The sequence below is a fragment of the Pungitius pungitius genome, chromosome 16 (genome assembly GCF_949316345.1).
Source record: "Pungitius pungitius chromosome 16, fPunPun2.1, whole genome shotgun sequence".
Classification (NCBI taxonomy): domain Eukaryota; kingdom Metazoa; phylum Chordata; class Actinopteri; order Perciformes; family Gasterosteidae; genus Pungitius; species Pungitius pungitius.
Genome location: NC_084915.1, coordinates 8,654,920 through 8,680,820, shown reverse-complemented (window position 1 = coordinate 8,680,820; position 25,901 = coordinate 8,654,920). Strand labels below are relative to the sequence as shown.

The following is a 25,901-nucleotide window of genomic DNA, read 5'->3' as shown; positions in this document are numbered from 1 at the left end:
ACAGAATAGTAAATGATACATTTGACTTAAAGATGCGTTAGTGGGTGTAAGTTGAAACACAGCTAAGAGCCTTCCACTTTTTGCTGTGGTGACATTGAATGTTTTATGCTTTTCCCCCTTGCTGCTAGTCTGAATTTCTTTATGGTCGTCCCAGCGGGGTTCGTCACAACGCAGGTGAAGCTGGATTGGAAGTCCTCCGACGTGACGTTCTTCAAAAACAAACTCCTCTGCAGGATCGCACCATTATCCAAAGATGATCTAAAACAAACAAGGCCATTACATCTCCGCCCCTGGTTGGTTTCGGGTTTTGATATTGATCATCACTTTGTCCTGCTCTCTATATTGTATCTTGGCAGCTGGCGAATTGTGCATCGACTATTGCACTTAAATGGAGAAAACAGTGTCCTCTGTTAGGGTGATTTCAGAGTAGGCAAAAACGTAAAAATACTCACTCATTTGATTCCAATATTCTCTCAGAGCTGAGCAGGTCTTCAGGGAAAGAGCCATTGACGAGCCAGTAGATAAGTGTCGTGTCTTTACTGTTAGCAATTGCTTCACAGCAAAGAAACAGCCACTCACCTGGAAGTCACGATACATCCGAACCCATCACAAACAAATAGCTTAACATATGCTGAACATTGATACATTTTACTTGAATTGGTGCAATATAAGAATAAAATAAAATTACCTAGATTAGCTTTTATTTTGACGTAACGTGGTCCGATGATCTTTGGGGATTCATACTGAGGAGCTGAAGAGAAAATTTAGGTCAGCACCAAAACGGGATTGAATCAAAAGAAATGTCTTGTCACCCAAAATATACTGAACCTGGAAATCCATCTGCAAGCAGCAGACACAGACACCCCAAAGCTGATGCAGAGACACAAGATATTCACTACCAATGCCAAACTACGAGAGGAAATGTTGCAATTACAAAGTATTATTACCTTTGACAACAGAAGACGGCTTCATGGTGACTCCTCTGTGAGAGCTGCTGACTGACGTTTGGTGCTACTAGGTCTCTTATATGTACACATCTCACTTCCCTACGCCCACTCAAACAATGAGTACAATATTTAGCACATGGTGGGGGGTTTCCTCAAAACACTTCAACACACTGGTTACTAAGATCAACTACGCTGACAAATTCACAGCTCTCAATCTTGTGATTTAATTTCTCATATTTTAGAATTTGTGTATTGAATAAAATAATTAACACAAATAAACCTCAAGGATGCAAAAAACTACAAATGATCTCAACCATGTGACATTTATTAACTCATCCTGGTCACAAAACAAAGCGATCACGTCGGCCTGTTAGAGTTGGTGGTTCGAGTGAACGAGAGCTTTACCTGCAGGAAAAACAACCAGCTTCCAGCATCTTCGGACTAGAAAACACACAAAGGAACCTTGGCTTGAACAGATCACATGAAAATAAAACTGGCCTCATCACTTACGGAGTTTGAATGGTCATTCTTCAACTTACTTTTCTATCGTATTTAGTCTGAGCCGTCAAAGGTTTTAGTGAAGTCACTAACTGGAATCATTGCTTTGGTCTGTGCTTCCTGGTTTACCAATATTCGATAACAAAGTGATCTCCAGTAGTATTTAGCCAATGCAGATAGTTTGGGTTTTAGTATGCCAGGCTTCGGGACATCTGCCGCCACTACAATACAACAAAGGGGAGTTCCGTTTACTTCGCAGTGCTCGGCGTTAAAACATTAGTTAAAAAAACGGCAACGTGACATTCCAATCGATTAGAATAATCTACAGAACACAAAAGGTTTTACAAGAACCATTTATTTTGTAGAAAGAACTTCCAAAGAAAATATCTGGCCCCAAAACCCCCAAACTATCAATAAGGCAAAAAACCACGGGTGAGATATTTTTGTAAATAATTTAAATAAAAACAAAAATAGACTGGAACACAGTGACCTTCCTCTACTCGTAGAAACCTAGTGACTGAGATACTGTCTCAAGAGGTCAAAGTTGATCTGATTACGCTTCTCCGGATGGTATCGAAGACTTTCCACAAAAACATTTTGAAATCTTGCAACGTCCAGTTCCCTTTTCCCCAACTACTGCATCAAGAATGCTGTGTTTAACTACAAACTTCTTTCCCCACAATGACAGTGCCTCCTGTCACATGACTCGCAGCGTAGAGGAAACCCTCTCTAATGTCACTCAGTTCATATGAATGATTACATGAAATATGCAGTGGCCAAATCTCTTCCATCTGTGGACTTTGGAGGCCCAGGGAGCAATCATTCATGTGGATTTTCTATTTAATTTATTGATTTTGCATGAGCCATCAGATATGAAAGAAATTCTCCATCATGACCCTTGAACTAAGAATTAACACTTAAGACGTAAATTAGCAAAAAGCACCTCCCTAATGATTAGAAGCGCTTCACTAGGCCATAGGTTGTACAAACCAAGTAAAACGCTGCGTAAAGCAAATCCGGGGAAACTGATAAGACATCCAAATTCAGGTTACCAATAAAGTTCAAATAAACTGTAAATACAGATAGTATGTGCCTAAAAATATATACAAAACGTATAGACACTTTTAATTGGTGTTTTAGTTCAATGTTAGGCCCTCAGTCTTCTGAGCCAGTCGTCTCCTTATGGGTTGTGTGTCCATTTCTGCGTGTCGCAGGTCACTCCAGACCCAGGATGTAGTTGATGCCTTGCACAAATCCAATGATAACAGGCTGCCAGGCCACCAAGTACCGAAGCCAGTCTAAAAGTTGTCCGTACATGACATGTGGCCTCTCCCAACTAAAACCAAATCGGTTAAGGAAAAAAACAAGGGTGTGTGTGTGTATATTCATTAACAGAACTCCATGCTTGTTGGTAAACGGGTGCCAATATAAAACCCTAAAAACATGCAAATGATGGCACATAACCACAATAAAGTAGAAATCACTTTCAGTTTCTGGACATTATATTTTGTATAGCACGGTTGCCACAAAAAGGAACAGGAACGTGGTGTACGAGCTATAACTCAAACAGCCTTCAATGATCTGCCCGTAAAACCCACCAAAACTCGCCTGCAGAAATTCCCCGTCGTTACAAGAAAGATGTCTCTCCCTTGAAACTCTGCATGACTCCATTTTTAATCGAAACTGGCTGGCTGTCGTCTGTATAAATGCCCAATTTAAACTTCCTTTCACTCTCCTCCACCCTCTTCACCCAGTCTAAGTGCACATTACTATGTGATTATTAAATGACAACAATGAGCCAAGGCGTGGTTACCAGACGCACAAAAGCAAAGCAGCATAGAAACCAGATAAAAAAGGATACGGATTACTGAACATCCTCTTCAGGTCAACCTTCTCTTTGCAGTACGGGCACATCTGCTTCTTTCCGACGATACACCATCCTCTTATGCAAAACTCATGGAACCTGGATGTGGAGTTAAGGCTTCGCACTGTATTGTGGAGCATCACTTCTAGAAGATGTGCTGCAAGTGCATAAAACTGTTGGCTGCCTTCGCTGGGCAGCAATCGAAATATGGAAACCTATTAATATTGTTGCAACAGTACATGTTTGATCAACATTAATATGTAACAGAAAGCTATCTTAGTACCAATAAGGTTATCTAGTATTGAAAACAGGGGTTTCTATACATCATACTATTTGTAAGTTGCTTTCTGCAGCTCCGGACAAAAGTATTTTCACCTACGGAACGTGTGAAAATTAAACAGAATCTTATTTGGAACTAAACTTAAATCAAACAATTGTGGATCTACGTCTATATTTCAGAGGTATTAAAACACTCAATAATACAAATGTGCTTTTAATAGTAGTATAATGTTGGATGACACCAACAGTAAATACCAGATAACAGTTATCACCTATGTGAGAAGTTCTGTTATTAGTAAGAATAAGTAAAAACAATATGACAGAAATATCAAATCTAACATGTATAAATTAGCTGCCAATAATCTGCTGAAATGTTTTCTCTAATTAACCTTAAACTATCAGATCAGCCAACTATCAGTCTGCTGATATGTGATTTGGGCTCTGTGATTATTACTAGCAGCGTGACACTCAAAACTATAGGGTGCTATTCACAGTGGACAAGCCCAGCAAAGACTACCAAAGGGGAAGTAATACACATTTATATGAACAGACATAATAGCAACCTTCTGACATTAAAAGGTCAAGTTAAATAACCCTTGCAATTCCTCTTCTGCAAATTGAGTACACAACACAGTTCTAAACCTATAATGACTATGACTTTTATAGGCATGAAATACTCCAACATGTTACTCAACTTCTTTCACTGATGAAATAAGAAATATATCTACATCTTACCGGGAAAGGATACACATGGTTGCAGGATAATCTGTACGTGTTCTCAATGATCCCCTCCTCACTGACATCGACAAGGATGGGCTGACCGCACACGGCACAGATATTGTCAGAGAGGTGCTTGGTGGGCATGCCAGATGCACTGTAATACTACAACGACAACAAAAAGGGAGACTGTCTCAATTACATTCGATCTTCCTGCAGTTACCTCCAAAGAGACACCAGAGTGTCCTCATTCGGTCGACGTACCCCAACCGTTGAAGCCATGAAGTCCGCACACATCTCTGCAAAGTCCCTTCCCAGGACCCCGTAGTACAGGCCGTAGAAAAGCAGTGAAACGCCAAAGTCCATGGCGTCCTCTGGTTTTATCCTGGACAGAAGATGGCACCCTATGAACACATCCAGCCTCACGTGGTGTACGCCAACAACCACTTCTACTTCGTTCATCCAACAGATTTTGCAGTGTGCGGTAAAAAATTACATTTTGGAAAGACACCATTCACTTGGTTCTAATTCTAGTATGTTTGTGTGAAACCTGTACAAAGAGCCCTGAGTTCATTCAAGAGCTTTAGTGAGAGGACAATCATATTAGCAGTTGTATTGTTTTACCATTCCTGTGTCAGCAGAAAACGTAACTCACTTAGGAAAAGAGAAACGCAACATTTGTTATTTCCTTGTTTAGAGGGAAGTTTCTGTGAAAACTACGCATGCTTGCATGTCATTCAGATCAAAATAACGTTTTACAGTGACCATGTATTTAAACTCATCGCACGATGGAAACTAGGACTACCCCTGTCAACAGCAGCCCGCACTTTTGAAGTGTATATGTTCCATGTTGAAAGTCGATATCCACCTAAATGTGTGGCAATGGTTCATTTAGAAACAGAAATAATATGCATGAACAACACATACCTGAATATTAGGTTTATTCCAAAAAGTGTAAACATGACGACAGTATATCCAACTATCCCTGTGGCATAGCTGATCTTGTAGAGAAGGAGAAACCACTTATACACCAGCCTACAGCCACCAGAGGGAGGGAATATGTTAAAGAGTATGTCAGAATACGTCTGGGACAGTTTGATCCACAGTAACAGAGAGGAACACCTCTACATTAACATCACTGGAGTGTGTTGTACCTCGGCGTGGTGCAGGCCAGTGGCTTGCGAGTGGCACGGAACGAGATGTACGCTGTGATGACAGAGAAGATAAACCATGTGGTCAGGAACCTCCACCAGTGCAGTTTGGTAGTAAAGTAGAGAGGAACTACCCACATCTGGAACAGAGTCACCAGCTACAGGAGAGCAGAACAAACGTGTTAGAGCATCTATTCACAATCACACCGTGATGGGGGGCTTCGGGGCACCATTGTGTGGCATGCAGTGTTACAGCAAAGTGGTTTGGCTTCAATTTAGGCTCAAAACTCTTTAATCAACACCAGTGTGCATGATTTCAACCAATGGTTACATTTGAATATCCCCCCATGTTGGACACAACTGTCTTGCCATTTATTACGAGGTACCTTTCCATTGGCTGCACTAAAGAAAAATGGATCGGTTTCAGAAATGTAAACATAAGATTTGAGAGACAAACATCACCAGGGAAAGCTCTGTGGCTTGTGGTGAGGAAATATGGCCCTGGCTACAATGAATTTGGATTCATAATGGCTGGCAGGTATGGGTCGGGTTAAGCGGATTTGTTTATTTTAAGTCATTAAAGGTGACAGATGTATAGCCCCCATCAATATTTTCATCATGTCTTATTAAATATTATTTTTAATGGAAGGTAATCCTCAGATATCATTCAACAATTGCATGTGTGCCTTAAGTTACCAAAAGGTTGAGAACTCCTGGTTTATAAGATGCACGTACACCAGGGAGAACAAGTTAGCTGCATCGGACATTGTCTAATCATAAAAACAAGGACCCTCCTGATAACATTTTATATTTGGATAGCTTCAGACAAGAAGGAAAATATAATATGTATCCTTGAGGAAAAGAGTATTGGCATGTTTAGTCATGAAGAGAAAACTAAAAGAAGACTCCCCTTAATTATGTGTCTTCACATGACATTATATATAAACTCCAAATATATATCTAAATATCCAAATTTCAGGGAAAACAAATCTCAAACAAGTGGAATCATGAGTCTTACATTGTATGACTTTGGATGTCTCTGTTTCCATTGCACAAGGACTAGCTGGGCAACAACAAGTGTGACTATGAGGATCAGCACCATCTCCGCGTGCATGGCCTCATGGCCTTTGTGTTTGGCGTGCATTCTTGCATGATCCATCCTGTGGAAAAAGAAGAACAAACTCAGCTAATGTAATGTGTCTAAGAGGAGGCATGCACTGTACAGCTATGCACGTTGGTGTCTCCTACTGGTGGGAATCAGTTGCTTTCTTTACCAAAAACCTTGTATATTACCAATTAAAATGCGCTCAATTGTTACTGTGTACCCTTCAGTGTAAATACAGAATATTGTAGTAGAGATTAGTGGACCTTCTATTGAGGCGCATCTCAAAGAGAAAGTAGTGATTTTATTCTACAAAAATGAATGGATTCTCCATTAAAAGTGTAGCAAACATACTAACCTCCACTTCTCTTCTGGTGAAAGTTTGGACACATCAAACTAAAGAACAAAAAAAAGACAAAATAACGACCATTATTGTAAGTTAACAGTGTTTACTTGCGTTACGCACTATAAACCTCGTTTGAAAAAAGAAACAACAATCTAATAACACCAAACCATCATGTACAGCATCACCTTGGATGTTCTTTAAACCACTCATTTTCACATAGATATAGGCCTTCCAGACATGCCAACATGTGTGGATGTGAAATGCAACAACGTGAGCTCCTGCATCAGCTCGACATGCAGGTTTGGTTTAAGAAGAATACCGGATCCCCGCAGGAAGCGGTTTGGTTGCCTCCCTTCGCTTGACACTAATACGCCTCTACGCCGTCAGCAAAAATGGCGCCCTTTGACCTTTGACTCCGTCAGCCACATCAGCTTTATTCGTAGAGTCGGTTTCTGAACGTTGCAGTCAAAATACGGGTGTGAATACGATTAAATGAACGTGACTTTTATTGTCTAGCGACAGCACCCGAGATAACTACGTTGAGCAGATTAATGCAACGAAGTTGAATTAGCCGGCTAGCTTAAGGCGGCTAACGTTAATGCTCTCTGGGCGTTTCTCGCTTGCTCTGCGGTTTTATCAAACAAACCACAACGGGTAATTTGCAATGGACATTTCTATCGAGGACCAAATGCCTCCGCTTTGTTTCAGATCGCTCAACAGTAGCTAGCTGCTTACGTTAGGCTAATCCCAGGAAGAACGTTGGTTAGCACACACCGAGTCCCCGGTTGACAGCTAGAACGCCAGCACTAAGAGACTAACACCTGTCGTGATGTCGGTCAAAATACCGCGCTGAAGCCCAGTACTCCTACCTGGTGCGGTCCATCGTGATGCTGTAACCCATGGTCGTGCTCTACACCATCAACCTCCACCTCGAACACCCCGGCCATCTTCGGAGTGCTGCTTTACCGTTCCGGGCCATTAGCATTAGCAACAAACCTAAGAGGATCGCATCCGGTCGTCTTTGGGTTTTGTTTCTTCAAAATAAAATTGCGAAATAATATATTACACACACACACACATACTGGTACTTGACACACAATGACCACAACATGTAACTCATGCACCAACCCCGTGAACCAATTCTGCTAAACTACAAGCACAATTCCTGCTTCACATTTTAAGAAAATGTGTGTAAACAATCGAGAAAAACTGTAACGTAATACTCAAGCTCTAACTTTCTCTATGTGTTCACCTTTGTGTTTATTTCAGTTATAACTTATAAGTCATAATTTGTGTTTGATAGTCATAAAGAACAAATAAAAACTCAAAAAATGTTTTTCACATTTAGAGAGATTCATAAGCTTGTTAGGGGGTTTAAGAACTTATCAACAGCAGTAGGACGAGTATACCCATAGTCATATTTACTCTGTTTATTGTCTCCTTTAACTTCTCCGTTGCTTTCAATGCTACTGAAATTGATGATTATAGCTGTGATGGCTGTAACACTGCTTTAACTGCATGGAATATTAAACATGAAGTAAAGTCTAGCATTTTGGTTAATACTGCAGAGCTTTATCAGCGTGGTAATCATGTAACAAGGGGAATACACATGATTCCCGTGAGTTACACCTTGTTTACAACTTAAGTGGCATTCATACGTGTTTGTTGGCGATTTGTAAATGGCAAAACCCAGCACATACGAGTCTTAACCTTATGGTGCTGCTGAAAAAAGAAAAGATACTTGCTTACATTTTAAAATATCCGATACCGCGCCAAAGCTGTCCGGAAACTACGACATGAAGAAGTAACTGTCGGTGATTGGTACAGACGTCTTGGAGTGTGTTCTGATTGGATGAGCCGCTGACACAATGTCATGTCATTGGCTCTTGGGTCTTTGGCGCCCTCAGTTTGAGATTCAACTGTGTTAAATTGCGCTCAGTGTACTAACCTTATATTCCAATTCTATTACGCAGTCGCTTTGTTTGTTTGAAGGCTGAGAAGAGAACATTAACCACTTCTTTCTTAGGAAACCAGCTGCTTTGTTGCCACCATGCATGTCATTAAACGAGGTAAAGTATCTTTACTCTCAAGTAGTTTACTAACCCTTTTTTAAAATACTGTCGATTGAATGCATTGTTACGGTGCCTGGGAGGTGGAGGTCTTGGACATATCTCTAAATGTATTGAAGTTGCGATATAACGTTATGTTAATACTCAAATAAATAAGTTAGTCTTTGCTTAATTCCTGCAATGTTTGAAGGGAGTTTTATGTTTCATTGTGTGTTCTGTATTCGTCCAGACACCAAACAAAGACTTCAGCAATCAGCAAAAGCTGATATTTTATCTTTCATATTTTGCAGGTTGGTTGCCTGCCTTTATTTTAAATAACGTTTTGCATATTTTTTTTAATAGAATAAAACCTGTAACATCTAATACTTTAAATTACGTATCATTTTATTGCTGTCTAGTTTTTGATGTGTACCACTCGCTTTTTTTTTTTTTAGTAGAGTGTTATAATAATCATATTTGGTATATCTGGTATTGGCTCAAAGCCGTGGGGTTTTGTTGTAGAAATATCTAAGTAGACATGTGTTGAGCGTGGGCCTCATCTGAGATGATTGATCAGGAGAGAGAATATAAACCAGGGCACAGTGATTTCTTCATTGTTTACCACAGTTTTATTAATAAACTCTTCAGAAAGCACTAAAAAAAAGTTAAAAATAAGTCATAACAAGTAGGAATGTTCTTTCTTGTATTTCAGATGGACGCCATGAGGGAGTTACTTTTGATAAAATCACATCTCGCATTCAGAAGCTTTGCTATGGACTCAACTGTGACTTTGTGGACCCTGTGAGTTCAATAAGTTACCCATTAACGTAAGAAAAAATATATCAACGCCTATTCACTTATATTCTACCACATGCCTTTCTGTGTTTCTGCAGGCCCAGATTACCTTGAAGGTGATCCAGGGTCTGTACAGTGGAGTCACCACTGTGGAGCTGGACACGCTGGCAGCAGAGACCGCTGCCACCCTGACCACCAAACATCCCGACTACGCACTCCTGGCTGCGCGTATTGCAGTTTCTAATCTCCATAAAGAAACTAAGAAAGTATTCAGTGGTGGGTACAAGTTTTAAGTTACCATAGAAAATAGACTGCCCCATTGCAAGATAAGTGATTTTTGTGTATGTAATGTGTTATTATATAATATAATAATAGCACTATACAATAGCTGACCCATATTATGGTACTGCACATGGTATAGAATTTAGTTTGTCTTGGCCTGATTCATTGTACATTGTATGTATGTAAGTATTAAAATGATGTTTTCTGATAATTACTTTTCTCTTTCCTCCTTGTTTTTGTAGATGTGATGGAAGACCTCTACAACTATGTGAACCCCTTAAATAAACAGCACTCGCCTATGATCTCCAAGGAGATGCATGACGTTGTACTGGAAAACAAAGGTGTAAGTCACCTTTACTTTTTATTCATTTATTTAGTGATTGAAACTACAGTACGCATTTTTAACATAATATAAACTTTTTGTTATGCAGCGCCTGAACTCAGCCATCATCTACGACAGAGACTTTTCTTACAACTTTTTTGGCTTTAAGGTAATTTATTTTCTATTTCTACATTAAATATCTCGAGCAGATTGTTGAATAACTCAAATTTTCCCTTGTTACTCTTATAGACTCTTGAGCGGTCGTATTTGTTGAGGATTAACGGCAAAGGTGAGAGCTCTTAGATGGCTTCTTGAGAAGCAATTTAATTTGTGCCAAGACTCAAACGTTTCTTTTTCTTTTTTAGGATATTCGCAATTGTGTATTTCATAAATCTTGGTGTTTTGTTTGTAGTTGCTGAGAGGCCCCAGCACATGCTAATGAGGGTGGCGGTCGGGATTCACCAAGGAGACATTGATGCTGCCATTGAAACCTACAACCTCCTGTCAGAGAAGTGGTTCACCCATGCCTCACCTACTCTGTTTAATGCAGGCACCAACAAGCCACAGCTGTCAAGGTAACTTAAGCCAAGTTGAACATCTCGATCTCTGTTGCACACCCGCCCCCCCCCCACCCCCCCGCGTGATCTGACGTGTCTGTTTTTTTCTCAGTTGTTTCTTGCTAGCCATGAAAGATGACAGCATCGAAGGTATCTACGACACCCTGAAACAGTGTGCCCTCATCTCCAAGACAGCTGGAGGTATTGGATTGGCCATTAGCTGTATCAGAGCAACGGGCAGCTATATTGCTGGGGTGAGTGAAATGCCCACCACAGGGATTCAAAGCAAGCAGATATAGAGGAGCTTTTTAATTTCTTTTCTTTTTTTTGCATTACTTACAGTGATTCTGTTTTTTCAGACAAATGGGAATTCCAATGGGTTGGTTCCGATGCTTCGGGTCTACAACAATACAGCACGTTATGTGGACCAGGGGGGCAACAAGGTAGAGATTTGTATTGCACACTATGATGGAGCTTGGCGTTGGTGCTCCTGAGGTATCAACCCGCTCTCTGCCTTTCTCCTTCAGAGACCCGGGGCCTTTGCCGTGTACCTGGAGCCGTGGCATTTCGATGTGTTTGACTTCTTAGAGTTGAAGAAGAACACTGGTAAAGAGGAGCAGAGAGCCAGAGATCTGTTCTTTGCCATGTGGATCCCTGACCTGTTCATGAAGCGAGTGGAGAGCAATCAGGTGAATAGCCGAGGGACAGTTTGGATTTCAGTTAAGTGTTCTTCTGTCATCCGTTGTATGCTTTATCGTTAAAGGGACATTTCTCTCCCCTGTAGGACTGGTCTCTAATGTGCCCCAGTGATTGTCCCGGCTTAGATGAATGCTGGGGAGAGGAGTTCGAGCAGCTTTACACTCGGTAAGACGGGCACACTCTGCTTTTAACAAACGGCTCACTTCTTAAGGCTAACCAACCCGGTCCCGTATGTCCGGTTTATCCTCTAGGTACGAGAAGGAGGGCAGGGCCAAGCGTGTGGTGAAGGCTCAGCAGGTGTGGTACGCCATCATTGAGTCTCAGACAGAAACTGGTACGCCATACATGCTCTACAAGGACGCCTGCAACAGGAAGAGCAACCAGCAGAACCTGGGCACCATCAAATCCAGCAATCTGTGCACCGAGATCGTAGAGTACACAAGCAAAGACGAGGTGAGCTGCGGGGCGACGTCGCAATTTCTGCAAAATTCATATTAGCCCCTTACCTTGTTTTGTTAATGCTTATTTATTTTGTTCTTTCTTCGACTCAGGTTGCAGTGTGTAACCTGGCGTCTATTGCTCTCAACATGTATGTCACCTCAGAAAGGAGCTTTGACTTCAAAAAACTTGCATCGGTCACCAAAGTCATCGTCAAGAACCTGAACAAGATTATCGACATCAACTATTACCCCGTGATTGAGGTACGCTTCCATTTTCAGAAAACCATTTATTTCCAACACACAAAGAATTTTTCGCGAGAGTATATGTGTGTATTTGAACATGGCGCATGAAGGGTTGCCTCTCTACCGTGGAACCGGGCCTTCTGTGCTCCGCTAACGAATGGCTCCCCCGTCGTGCTTCACAGGCCGAGAGGTCCAACAAGCGTCACAGGCCGATTGGAATCGGAGTGCAGGGTCTGGCTGATGCCTTCATCCTAATGCGTTATCCCTTTGAAAGCCCGGAGGCCCAGTTGCTCAACATTCAGATCTTTGAGACCATTTACCACGCTGCCCTGGAGGCCAGCTGTGAGCTGGCAGCGGAGCACGGCCCCTACCAAACCTACGCTGGGTCTCCCGTCAGCAAGGGAGTGAGTCCTTTTCATCTCAAACCCATCGTGGGATACGCTGCAGTAGTTTGGGCTCGGCTTTTAACTCGTTTTTGTTTTCCCAGATCCTACAGTATGACATGTGGGATAAAACCCCAACCGATCTGTGTGACTGGGAAGCACTGAAGGCGAAAATCGCCAAGTAGGTCTTCCTTGTTGGTAACTCTCCTCCACTGCCTGCTGGAGATTGTGGCTCATCCGTGCTTTCCCCTGTGTGTGCCAAGGCATGGCGTGAGGAACAGTCTGCTCTTGGCCCCCATGCCCACAGCTTCCACCGCCCAGATCCTGGGAAACAACGAGTCCATTGAGGCCTACACCAGCAACATCTACACCCGCCGAGTGCTCTCAGGAGAGTTTCAGGTCAGCACTGGATTCTCTTCTTTACACCGGTACGTCTTGTGTGTCCATTTCGGGAAATGTTAAGTTTTTTTTGTTATTTTTTGCGTCACCGATAGATTGTGAATCCTCATCTGCTCAAGGACCTCACAGAAAGAGGACTGTGGAGTGAAGACATGAAGAACCAGCTGATTGCTCAGAACGGGTCAATCCAGGTAAAGGATCCCACTTAAAGGAACAGAGTTTCATATTTAATGGCACACAGCAGTGATTTGCAGATCGCAGGCCAACCAAATTCCCATTTGGAGTTGGAGAATTATAGCGCCCTTCAGGTCCGGATAAGTATCATAATAATGTTATATCTATTAGGGGCCACTAGGTTTCACTTTAATTTAAATGTTGGTGCTTGTTGAAAAGATTTATTGATACAAATTGGCTTTTTACTTGCATCCAAGTGTGTACTTGGATTCTGTACAATCCCACTTCTTTTTGCAACCAGAGGTTGCCCCCTGCTGGCCATCAAAGAATACAAAGGGTTAAGGCACTTCCACTGTTGCTTAACTTTTCAGAACCAGAGCTACCGGCTGCTCCCCTTATTCAATAACGTTGCTCTAACTTTTGGGGGATCTGCTGTCCTCACTCCACAGGGTATTGAGGGGATCCCCAATGAGCTGAAGCAGCTGTATAAAACAGTGTGGGAAATCTCCCAGAAGACTGTCCTCAAGATGGCAGCCGATCGTGGTGCCTACATCGACCAGAGCCAGTCCCTAAATATCCACATCGCGGAGCCGAACTATGGCAAACTGACCAGCATGCACTTCTACGGTTGGCAGTTGGTAAGTTGGGACCCGGGGGGGGGGGGGGGGGGGGGACTACGGACTCGATAGATGGCATCTTCAAAAGAGACAAGAAACAACGCTCTAATGGTGGTCTTCGTTTCTCCGCAGGGCCTGAAAACCGGCATGTACTACCTGCGGACGAAGCCTGCTGCCAACCCCATCCAGTTCACTCTCAACAAAGAGAAGTTGAAGGAGTCAGCCAAGATCGATGAGGACAGCAAACAGAGTAACACTGCTGCCATGGTGTGTTCGTTAGCCAACAAAGAAGATTGCCTCATGTGTGGCTCCTAAGGGAAGTGTGGATCCCACAGAAAAAGGCACTTCCCCTCATCCACCAGCTTCTGCATTACATATTCCATTTTACATACACTGACTTTTATTATTTCATATTTTCAGGGATTTTGTATAGAATTAACAGGCCACAAAGCATTCATATTTTCCTGTGGTATTTTTTTTATCAATGCATATGTGTAATTATGAGTCGTAATAATGAACTTCATGTTTGTATATTAGGTGTGTAGGAAATTAATGGTCATAATGTGGCATTACTTAATAGACTTCTGTGGAGAATATGTGAAGCTTTCGTTTTACCTCAGAACCTAGTATAGACTGTAATGCATACTAATCCTGGATCAATTAAAGTATGAACAGTAATTATGTATTACATTCATTAAAGGTTAAATATCAGCATTCAGGGAGAAAAGTATCTAGCATGCTTTTTTTTAATGTCATCTTTATTAGGAAATAAGCAGGGAGAGGATAAACTTTTGTCTCTTGCAGGATGGAGATTATGATTTACATAAAAGGGGTTTTCTGTCAACTTACATGAAGTGTGTTTTAATTATCGGTGCACATCGGGTCTCTGGCTCACAACACCAAAAAAGCTGAAGGCGTGAATCCTGTAATAGTGCAACAAAAGGGCTGCACAAGGTGTTTCTTTCTTTGGAGACTGGTCGGGTTTTGTCTTGGGACAGGTGATGCTGCAGGTGAAGAATTAATGAACTGCTGTTTTCATGCTTGCGACCTCATGGGAGCAGAATGTGTGAAGCAAGCTGAAACCTGAACTGTGACACTGGCAGGTTGTTGGTCTGCCACTTCCCCAAAAGCAACACTAAGGCATCACTAGTTTCTGTTCCCCTCCACGTGATTGTCATAAAAACACACGGAAATAAACAAGATAGCAAGTGTTTTAATTGTGTTACAGAGTAGCACCATGCTACTTTATTCAGATATTTGTATGTGTAAAGCCACAATGATCAACGCGACCCTTTGCTATTAAATCCTTTTTGTATGCCCTACATCTAGTAAATATAAGGAGAGTGTATCATGAAGAGGCCAAAAGCCCAACTAGAAAGATTTCTTTATGTATTCTGCTATTTCAACCAATTTAGCCGTTTACAGGCACTCTATTTCATTTAAATTTTAAAGATTCAAAAGATATGTTCTTTTATGTTGCCTAGAATGTAGAATGAATTAATGATTTATTTAAAAGTTTCATTTTGCAAAATGTCCCCTTTTCTTTGCGTAATTCGATGAAACAATTGATCTCATGTCTGCTGGGTGAATATGAAGCTACATCCAGCAGCTAATTAGGTTAGCTTAATAACTTTTTACTTAATGCATTTTTTCTGTCCGAACAAATTCCACCTACATACACCTCTAAATATGAAAATGCAAGACTATGCTCTATAAAAAGTGGAACTTTTACCTCTCATCCGACCATTGTTACCCAAAGAGCCAAAGGCTCAGTCAGCGCGGTCCTTTAAATCACCAGAGCTACGGCGTCACTGTCGCCCCGTCGTCTTCTTGGGAACTGAAGCCGGTGTCGTGGGAGCTGCTGCTGCTGCTGCCCGTTGGCGAGGGAACGGGTTTCTCTGCTCCGGGTGTCGCGTTGCTCTCCCTGACACCGGGCTTCTTTGCTCCATCAGGTTCAAACGCTCCGTCATTCATCCATTCCGACCCCACTTTTCGTTCCTGCAGCTCTATGTCTTTGACCTCGTTGGCCACTTTCTTTGCGTCCGTCTCCTCTTTGTGGACTTTGATGCCCTGACCTCTTAGGGAGGTCGTCTCCGTGTGTTTTTCACACACCTCCCCCCCTGTGAGTATCTCGCCCTTTCTTCTTCTCTCTGCTTCATCCTCTGCCTTTTGCTGTTCCTCTGGATGATTAAAACTCCTTCCTGCCACCACTCCCTCCGTCACTTCATTTTTGTCTGTTTCCACCTGCTTTGTATTCTCTTCTCCTGGTTCTATTTTAGCTCTGCCTTCCTCCATCTTCATCACATCCCGATCGGTTACCTCCTGCGATCCCTCTGCTCTGCATTCGCTCACCTGACTCTGTTGAGCGACCGATTGTTGTTGTTTTGAGTCAGGCGTCTCTGTATCGAACCTTCCTTCTCCATGGTGCACTGTCACTTCAAGTGAGGTCTCATCTTGTTTGCTGTTAAAACCTACGAAATTGTTCTTGGCACCAGTGATGTATTTTCCCAGAAAGGAGGAGCCGTCTTTTGCCGACAGGTCGCTTGCAGCGTGTCCATCATCCATCAAAACCTGGTGGAGCACTTTGATGTCACTGTGCATTCTGGTGACCGTTTTAGTCAGCAAAGTGATCCGATTTCCGATATCTGAGGGAAGAGAACACGTCAATCACAATACGGCACGAAGGCTCTTTAGTGACAAATAATGAACAAGCAACTCATGTTTGAACATGTTGCGATACCAAAGTTGGCCCTATCACTGTTCCAGTATATAACTCTGTGGTGGCGGGCGTGGTTTCGGCTCGGCTGCAGGGGGGAGAGAGGGGGAGTGGCTCGGGGAACCGTGCCAGGTGAGGGCAGTTAGAACCAGCTGCCAATAATTAACTAATGTGTGTGTGTGCTCTGCCCGAGATATAATACAGGGAGGCGGCGAGCAAAGGAGGGCGGGAGTACGAGCGAGCTGAACGCCGGCGCGTTGTTTGAAACAGGACGCAATAAAAGTGTATTTAAAACCCGTCACCCTGGTGTCCCGTGCCTCTGTCCGGAGCCCGAGCTACCCACGCAGTACAGTGGCGCCCAACTCGGCGGAGAATGTCGGACGAGGGGCAACAGGGAATGCCGACCCAACCAGCACTCGCGCTGGCACAGATGATCAGGGAGCTGGCGGGGATTCAGCGCGAGCAAGCCGAGGCGAACCGGCAATTCATGGAGGTGCTCCAGGCCCAGGTGGGGAGACAGGCCCAGGCACTGGAGCAATTGGCGGCGAGACCACCACCGGGGCCAACAGCGCTGGCGAGCCCGACCCTCCACCGCATGACGGCGGAGGACGACGCCCAGGCGTTCCTGGAGGCCTTCGAGGCAACAGCGGAGGCGTGCGGATGGCCGATGGGGGAATGGGCCGTTAGGCTGCTCCCGTTGCTGACTGGGGAGGCACAGACGGCCGCCATGGGGCTACCTCCAGCGGCCCGGCGGGACTACCAGGCGGTGAGGAAGGCGGTAGTGGACCGGCTAGGGCTGCTGCCAGAGGACCACCGGCGGCGATTCCGGGGTGCCAGGCTGAGACCGGAGGACCGGCCATTCGCCTACGGACAGCGGCTCCGGGACGCGGCCGCCAGGTGGCTCCTGCCGAATGGGGTGGGAACAGCGTCGGAGGTGCTGGGAAAGGTGGTACTGGAGCAGTTTATGGAGGGGCTCCCGGCCCGAACGGCGGCGTGGGTCCGGTACCACCGCCCACCGACGCTAGAGGCAGCCACCACCCTGGCCGAGGACCACCTGGCGGTGCAACACAGCGGACGGGGCGACCGGGAGGGCGCACCACAATCGACCCTGGAAGCAGCCGCACCACGGGGATGGAGCCAGCAGCTGACCACAGGGCGACCCCGACCAGCCCCACGGCAGGAGCCGATGATCCGACACCGGGACCCCCCGACCGCAGCAAGCCCCGGCACTCTTCCTGACCCACCCGGAGGTTCTCAAACGCCAGGGCAGGAGTGCTGGAAGTGTGGGCAGCCCGGCCATCTGCGGAGGGAGTGCCCGCTGATGGAGGTGGGGCAGGTGATCCGGGTTGCCGGCGCTCCATCACCCTCCCCCGGCCCGGGAGCGACGTACCGCGTTCCGGTAAGAATCCAGGGGGGTACACGCCAGGCGATGGTGGATTCGGGCTGCTCGCAGTCCATGATACACCAGAGCCTGGTTCGGCCCGGGGCATTGATGGAGGCGTCGCGGGTGAAAATTAGGTGTGTGCATGGGGACATTCACGAGTATCCTATCGTGGCCGTTGAACTTAGGTTCAGGGGGAAAAAATATAGGATAAAGGTTGCGGTTAGCTCCCACCTGACGCACCCCGTAATCTTGGGAACGGATTGGGAGGGATTTAACACGCTAATGGGGCAGGCGGCGGGGGTGCGTTCACGATCGACAGGGACATGCGGTATGTGTGCGGTGCTCAGCGGTGACGCGAGGTCGTCCGACGCCGCCGGGGGAGAGGGGGAACCGGCGGTGCCTCCGCTGGAGACGCCGGCGGTTCCCGAGTTCCGCTCCATGGAGGATTTTCCACTCGAGGAGTCTCGTGACGATACTCTACGCTCAGCCTACGACCAGGTGATAAGAATTGATGGTCATTTGGTGCGCCCTGACGCAGCACAGTCATACCCGCACTTCTCATTGATTAGGGACAGACTGTATAGAGTGAGTCGTGACACTCGAACGGGGCAGGAAAACACCCAGTTGCTGGTGCCGAAAAGCCGCCGGGAAATGATTTTCCAGGCGGCTCACTATAATCCGATGGCGGGTCACATGGGATACGGGAAAACACTAGACCGGATAATGGCCCGATTTTATTGGCCAGGCATCCGGGCGGACGCGCGCCGCTGGTGTGCGTCCTGCCCGGAGTGTCAGTTGGTCAATTCACCAGCCATACCGCGTGCCCCGCTGCGGCCTCTACCGCTGGTGGAGGTCCCGTTCGAGCGCATCGGCATGGATCTAATCGGGCCATTCCACCGGAGCGCACGCGGATACCGCTTTGTGCTAGTCCTCATGGATTACGCAACCCGGTATCCGGAGGCAGTGCCATTGCGCAATATCTCGGCAAAGAGCGTCGCGCAAGCACTGTTTCAGGTCATCTCCCGGGTTGGAATCCCGAAAGAGATTCTAACAGACCAGGGCACCTCGTTCATGTCGCGCACACTGGGAGAACTTTACGGGTTACTGGGCATTAAGTCCGTCCGCACCAGCGTTTACCATCCCCAGACTGACGGGTTGGTGGAGCGGATGAATAGGACGCTGAAGTCCATGATTCGTAAATTTATTAGCGACGATGAACGTAATTGGGATAAATGGCTTGACCCTCTGTTGTTTGCAGTCCGGGAGGTCCCCCAGGCCTCCACGGGATTTTCTCCCTTTGAGCTTCTGTTTGGCAGATCACCAAGAGGGGTGCTGGACCTTATTAAAGAAAGCTGGGAGGAAGGTCCGAGCCCCGGGAAAAACGAGATCCAGTACGTCCTGGACCTACGAGCAAAGCTCCACACACTGGGTAGGATGTCACGGGAGAACTTGCTCGAGGCCCAGGAACGACAACAGCGGCTGTACAACAGAGGAGCCAAGCTGCGAGAATTCACACCGGGAGAAAAGGTACTTGTATTACTTCCTTCTTCCAACTCAAAACTCCTGGCTAAGTGGCAAGGGCCCTTCGAGGTCACACGCCGGGTGGGGGATGTTGATTATGAGGTGGTGCGGTCTGACAGGGGTGGGGCTACACAAATATACCACCTCAACCTCCTGAAACCCTGGAGGGAGGCGGAGTCTGTTTCTCTGATTTCCACAGTATCGGAAAGAGAGGACCTGGGGCCGGAGGTGCCAAAAGCGGCTAATCCCACCCCGCTCCCGTGTGAGGGTCATCTCTCTGAGGACCAGAGAGCAGACATTGCCCAGTTGCAGGAGCGGTTTGCTGATGTGTTCTCCCCCCGGCCAGGCCGCACCGACCTGATAGCGCACAGAATCGAGACACCCCCGGGGGTGACGGTGAGGTCACGACCCTACAGACTACCCGAACACAAAAGAAAAGTGGTTCGGGAGGAATTGGCGGCTATGTTGGAGATGGGGGTAATAGAAGAGTCCAACAGCGCCTGGTGCAGCCCCATCGTTCTGGTGGCCAAGAAGGATGGGACTGTGCGGTTCTGCGTGGACTACCGCAAGGTGAACGACGTGTCACGATTCGACGCCTACCCAATGCCCCGGGTCGACGAACTCCTGGACCGGCTGGGCACTGCACGTTTCTTTACGACCCTGGATTTAACTAAGGGCTACTGGCAGATTCCCCTGTCGTCAGAGTCCAAAGAGAAAACAGCTTTCTCCACTCCGTATGGTTTGTACCAATTTACCATGCTTCCCTTTGGCTTGTTCGGTGCCCCGGCCACGTTCCAGCGCCTCATGGACCGGGTGCTGCGTCCGCATGCCTCATATGCAGCCGCATACCTGGACGATGTAATCATCCACAGCACCACCTGGGCGGAGCATGTGCGGCGGGTGGACGCGGTGCTGGAGTCGCTGAGGCGGGCCGGGCTCACCGCCAACCCGGGGAAGTGTGCAGTTGGACGGAGGGAGGTACGGTATCTGGGGTACCACTTGGGGGGTGGGCAGGTGCGTCCTCAGGTGGACAAGACGGCAGCTATTGCAGCCTGCCCGCGCCCTAAGACAAAAAAAGAGGTGAGGCGGTTTTTGGGGCTGGCGGGTTACTACAGACGGTTCATCGCCGGCTTTGCGGACCTCACCAGCCCCTTGACCGACCTGACCCGGAAAGGTGCGTCAGATCCGGTCCAGTGGTCGGAGCAGTGCCAGCGGGCGTTTGAGAAGGTAAAACAGACTCTCTGTGGGGAGCCACTCCTCCACACACCTAACTTTTCTCTCCCGTTTGTGCTGCAGACCGACGCGTCGGACAGAGGGCTGGGGGCCGTTTTGTCCCAGGAGGTCGAGGGGGTCGACCGCCCCGTTGTCTACATCAGCCGGAAGCTATCGGAGAGGGAGGCCAGGTACAGCACGGTGGAAAAGGAGTGCCTGGCCATCCGGTGGGCGGTGGGCTCTCTGCGCTACTACCTCCTGGGACGCTCATTCACCCTCTGTTCGGACCACGCCCCGCTCCAATGGCTCCACCGCATGAAGGATACTAACGCCCGGATCACTCGGTGGTATCTGGCCATGCAGCCTTTTAACTTCAAGGTGGTCCATAGGCCGGGGACGCAGATGGTCGTGGCGGACTTCCTTTCCCGCCCGCTGGAGGGAGAGGGGGGGGAGTTGGCTAGGCCGGACGGCTCCCCGGCCTAAGTCGGGCGGTGGGGGTATGTGGTGGCGGGCGTGGTTTCGGCTCGGCTGCAGGGGGGAGAGAGGGGGAGTGGCTCGGGGAACCGTGCCAGGTGAGGGCAGTTAGAACCAGCTGCCAATAATTAACTAATGTGTGTGTGTGCTCTGCCCGAGATATAATACAGGGAGGCGGCGAGCAAAGGAGGGCGGGAGTACGAGCGAGCTGAACGCCGGCGCGTTGTTTGAAACAGGACGCAATAAAAGTGTATTTAAAACCCGTCACCCTGGTGTCCCGTGCCTCTGTCCGGAGCCCGAGCTACCCACGCAGTACAAACTCCATGCCACTAATAAGAAACATTGGATTCATCAAAACTTAAAGCCAGTAATATTTTATATAAAAAGGAAGGCAGAGCTGTAATTTAAATGCTGCCATTTGTCAGATTAATTCTCAGTCCAATGTTACCAACCGCACACAACTCTATCAGACTGTTCTTTAAATTGTCAAATAACTTTGCTCAACTCAAAGAGAAATTCAGGTCTTATTATTGGTCTCTAAATATCTTCGTCTTTAGTGACACAGCTGCTAACTTAGCGCAAAATTTGATTCCAATTACATTTTCAAAGAGTGGAAAGATGGACAAGAAAAAGGAGGCGACATGCAAGCAAAGATGTCCGGTTCAAAGTGGTTACCTTTCCTCTTGGTCTCCTCGAACTCCCTGCGTGCCGACTCAATGTAGCGCTGCACCAGAGCTCTGATCACCTGCTGGCGGTAAGGCAGCTCGCTGCCTTCAGATACCTTATCGTTGGTCTTGAAACACATTTGGCACATTTCACTACACGGCGTGTAGAACATTATACATTTTTGACGTCATAATAACTCTTGCATGTGACCAATAAGCACACACACTTACCATGGCGGCTAGGTCGGGATATTTGTTCTCGGAATTAAAAGTGCAGCAGCAGCAGATTTGTCTAAAGATGCACCTGGAACACAATTCATTTCAATGAATAAACAGAGATATCAATACACAACGTCGATATTTTTAGAGCCCACCTTAATAAGTAAAACACAGCTTTGGGGGAGGGGATGATGTTAAAGGGCACAGGAATGGTGAGGCCTTCTCGGAAGTAACTAAGGTACAACTTCGATCTGGCAAATTTCCACTCAACATCTGCATCGTCCTGAAACACATGTCGAGATGTCGCCTCCGTTACAGGCTTTGAATTTTTATTTTTTTTGCAGTTGTCACCTAAAAATATTTATACCTCAATTTTCTGAAAGGAGTTGGTGATCATGGCAATAAGCATGTTGAGGAGGACAATGACAATGACCAGCGTGAAGATGCCATACAACACCCTGCCGACAAACTCTGCCAACATAAACTCTGGCATGTCCACATAATCCTGGTTGGCCACGCCAAACATGGTCCAAAAGAGGAAGTGGAACGTCTCATTAAACCTGCAGCAGAGGACAATGAGACCGTAGTGAGACACTTTTTATTGTCACCAACAAGGCTGATGTTCACCATACTGCATATTCCTATTTCCATAGTCTAACCTGCCGAGATGTGGAGAGATGGCATAAGGAACATAGACATTGTTGATCCCACAGAGGAAGGCAGTTCCAATGATCATCAGTATGAACATAAACCTAAAAAAACAATAATTATTTTCTCCATTATGTGCTCACAGTTCCTTTCAAGGTAATGATGATGATGATGATGATGATGGTACAGGGTGCCAGATGAAAAGTGCTCCTACCTCATCATGTCGTCAATCATCTTCCCGATGGAGATCTGCAGAGTCCCCAGGGACTCGTGTGCCGGCAGGATGTACGCCAGGCGCGTGAAGCTCAACATGCTCGTCACCGCAAACAGCACCTCTGCAATCAGCTGGGGGTCCTCCTGGAGCCAGTCCTTGCGCTCTGCGGGGCGATGTTTACACAGTCAAATACGCCCGGTCGGCACGTGAGTACTTCGGAGGGCGACGGACAACGAACACGCTCGAGCCACCGTATCCTCCTCTCACCGGTCTGAGTGAAGTAGATGCACTCCTCGGTGCCGTCGAGGTCATGGCAGAGGAAGTGACCTTTGAGCATTATAAGCAAACGTAGCGCAAAAGAGGCCAGGTACATGCTGAGCACCATCACGTCCAGGCAGTTCCACCAGTCCAGGAAGTAACCGCGCAGGCCCTCGATCCACACTTCCTTACACTCGTACCAGAAGAATCCTGCATGGGACAGCAGGGTGTAAACCTTGCTATTCAAACATTGGGAAGTCAGAAAAAAGAGGGGGAACCCACCGACCACCCACACCATGTGGAAGGAGCTGTGCAGCATGTTCTGCTCCCGGGAGGAAAATTTGCCCTGATGAATCTCCATTGTTATCGATTCTCCGAGTAACGTGATGAGAAACCACAGATAGGAGGCAGAGTGGAGGAGAAACTTGATCACGGGAGTCTTTATTACCTTCCCGAACTGGGGAAAATACAAAAAGATTTGTCAGAGTGTGTTCACCCTAGTTCCTTAATTGATTGTCTCGCATCACACGTCTGGGACACTTTCACAGAACATGATTACGTCTACGCTTCAAACACTTTTTGTTTGATGAGACCTTTGACTTTGGTGCGATCCAGTAGACGAGGCAGAGGAAGGGCATTGTGAAGAAGATCCCCACGGATACGAGCAGCTTCCAGGCCGTCCTGCTGCCTCTCCAGCCAGCCAGGTTCCCACACCAGATGGATGACAGCACCTGCTGGCAGATTGGGTGGGCCACAAACTGCACGAAAGAACACACACACACACACACGTTTGATAACTTTTTGTCCCATGTTGGGTGGTGGCACGTCCTGCAACCAAAACCTACCTGCTTCTGGTTGTAGTTGACAGCGAGACGCAGCCGGGACAGGTTGGGGATTCCCTCCTCAAAGGCCTGCTCCTCTAAGGAGTCCTGGCTCTCGTCTCCACAGCTGTTCAGGATGGTGGTCACCTCGCTCTGGTTGCGACACATCCCCAGCAACTCAACGGCAAACTCCTGGCAAAGCTCCTCCAGGCCCAGGTACTCAGGCTGCAGGAGGAGACACACCACAGCGGGGTGAACGTGGAATAACACCGAACACAGGTGTGTGTGTGTGGGGGGGGGGGGGGGGGGGGGGGGTGCGTGTACGAATCTCACCACACCTTGAACTCCGGCTCTTTCTGCGAGAGCTTACGAAGCTCCCTGCTGAGGCTGAAAGCTCTGAGCATGGCGTCTTCAGAAGTGATGGACAGGTAGGCGCGGCTGGCGATGCCACGGTAGGTGTTAATACGAGACAAGGAGAACTTCAGGAGGTCGTACTGCCGGCCGTTGCGACACTCCAGACACGCACAGGATATCTTATGTGGCCACGGGATGACGTGACCCTTTTTGGTGAGCATGGTCACGATGTCATACAGGTCCTTCTGGCAGGCTAACGTCAGAGGAGTCACACCAGGGGCAAACTGGGAGTTATCAATGGAGTGGTCAAAGATGGCCTGGGAGAAGGAGCGCACGTCCATCTTGTTGCCCTTCTCCTGGTCCAGGCGGTCCAGCAGGCGCTTCACCACCCTGGGCTGGTTGGTGTCCACGGCGACGAGCAGGGCCTCGTGGATCTGCCGGAAGTCAAACTTGACCCCCTGCAGGAGGACGTCCATGCAGCTCTCGTTGCCCAGGCGGATGGACAGGTTGAGGGCTTCCCTCCACTGGCGATCCTCAGACTCATCCAGCTGGCGGATGATGCCGTCGCCGGTCTTCAGCAGTCCACACAGCAGCTCGATTTTCCCCTCCTGAATGGCGCCGATGAGCTCCGGAGGGAACCGCATCTTCCTGCTCATGATCTCGCGCCATTGTTCGGGCTGAGGGGCAGGAGAGCAGTGTTAGACAAATAAAATATATGTGTAGTTAATATCAGATAGAGACAAAAGGTCAACGGCCCATTAGATTGCATGAGGGAAAATTAAAGCATGAAGGAAATGTAGTTCTGTGACACATTGTAGAAGTGATTACATGACGGGATGCATCTCCTAAGATCAAGTAAAACTTGATAAATATAGAACTTTGTGAGTAAATTAAGCCGTTTAAGATGATGCTTGGAGAACAACTGCTTCAGATTGAATCAGACAACAATAATACTTCATAAAACTCCAATATCCACATTTTTTTGGATTATCAAATTCCACAAACCCCGTCCGAAAAAAGACTTTTGCTTACCGTGAGGTTCTCCATTCCCGATAAGCAGCAGCGATCCTAAAGAAAACGCACAACGCACAATCACATTTCCCGGAGACACAACAAATATCATTTGGCAGCTATTTTGAGTTTCAGAGATTAAGGCGAGATCAGTAGATGGCACCAGCGGCTCCAATGAGAGGCAGACGCGAGGACTTTGGTGTTCCACAATCACCTGCTATCAGCTGACTGCACGGAATCAGCACCCACAAACTCAATAACACACTTCCATCTCCTGGGGGGGGGGCGCGAGGCCAATTAAAAAGCAAGTGTTTCATGCTCGGCTGCACCCACACTGAACTGTCTCTGCGTTCAAACAGGAGTCAACTTCAGTCTCTTCGTTGGAAACAGTGGCACCGAAACAATTAAGGTAGCAGTTACTGAAGGGGCAGCAGCTGTCATTGTTTCCTCCCCCAGAGAAGCTGGAGGGAGTTCACAGCCACGGGGAAAACAAGGAGCAGCAAGTAAAATATCAACTAATTGGTTGCATTACTCTCCTCGT

The 25,901-nt window shown here is 46.9% G+C and overlaps 3 protein-coding genes across 6 annotated transcripts; 1 reads left to right on the top strand and 2 right to left on the bottom strand.

Moving 5' to 3' along the window:
- Positions 1–6: 6 nt before the first annotated feature.
- Positions 7–7,926, bottom strand: rnf121 (ring finger protein 121). 3 transcript variants are annotated; one of them, XM_062558004.1, is made up of 13 exons: positions 7,774–7,926; positions 6,917–6,954; positions 6,475–6,616; positions 5,460–5,614; positions 5,233–5,340; positions 4,570–4,690; positions 4,337–4,470; positions 3,307–3,408; positions 948–2,781; positions 829–870; positions 689–751; positions 453–579; positions 7–258 (listed from the first exon to the last, which is right to left on the bottom strand). In XM_062558004.1, the coding sequence occupies exons 1-9, from the start codon at positions 7,849–7,851 to the stop codon at positions 2,661–2,663; spliced, it is 999 nt and encodes a 332-aa protein (XP_062413988.1). In that variant the 5' UTR covers positions 7,852–7,926; the 3' UTR covers positions 7–258; positions 453–579; positions 689–751; positions 829–870; positions 948–2,660. The 3 variants fall into 3 exon arrangements, with proteins under 3 accessions (XP_062413988.1, XP_062413989.1, XP_037322875.1); XM_062558005.1 differs by lacking the exon at positions 829–870; XM_037466978.2 differs by having other exon boundaries at positions 689–2,781.
- Positions 7,250–14,843, top strand: LOC119215118 (ribonucleoside-diphosphate reductase large subunit-like). 2 transcript variants are annotated; one of them, XM_037466976.2, is made up of 20 exons: positions 7,250–7,558; positions 8,931–8,973; positions 9,665–9,753; positions 9,846–10,023; positions 10,272–10,372; positions 10,461–10,520; positions 10,601–10,640; positions 10,764–10,926; positions 11,021–11,162; positions 11,268–11,351; positions 11,436–11,597; positions 11,693–11,772; positions 11,859–12,060; positions 12,159–12,308; positions 12,473–12,694; positions 12,778–12,854; positions 12,937–13,072; positions 13,168–13,263; positions 13,696–13,884; positions 13,996–14,843. In XM_037466976.2, the coding sequence occupies exons 2-20, from the start codon at positions 8,955–8,957 to the stop codon at positions 14,176–14,178; spliced, it is 2,373 nt and encodes a 790-aa protein (XP_037322873.2). In that variant the 5' UTR covers positions 7,250–7,558; positions 8,931–8,954; the 3' UTR covers positions 14,179–14,843. The 2 variants fall into 2 exon arrangements, with proteins under 2 accessions (XP_037322873.2, XP_062413987.1); XM_062558003.1 differs by lacking the exon at positions 7,250–7,558 and having other exon boundaries at positions 8,789–8,973.
- Positions 14,844–15,296: 453 nt separating this feature from the next.
- Positions 15,297–25,567, bottom strand: LOC119215117 (short transient receptor potential channel 2-like). Its single transcript, XM_037466975.2, has 13 exons — positions 25,382–25,567; positions 24,334–25,026; positions 24,020–24,220; positions 23,768–23,932; positions 23,457–23,631; positions 23,184–23,384; positions 22,917–23,079; positions 22,714–22,806; positions 22,422–22,614; positions 22,210–22,337; positions 22,067–22,139; positions 21,846–21,963; positions 15,297–16,508 (listed from the first exon to the last, which is right to left on the bottom strand). The coding sequence occupies exons 1-13, from the start codon at positions 25,394–25,396 to the stop codon at positions 15,664–15,666; spliced, it is 3,063 nt and encodes a 1,020-aa protein (XP_037322872.2). The 5' UTR covers positions 25,397–25,567; the 3' UTR covers positions 15,297–15,663.
- Between the last annotated feature and the right edge of the window lie 334 nt (positions 25,568–25,901).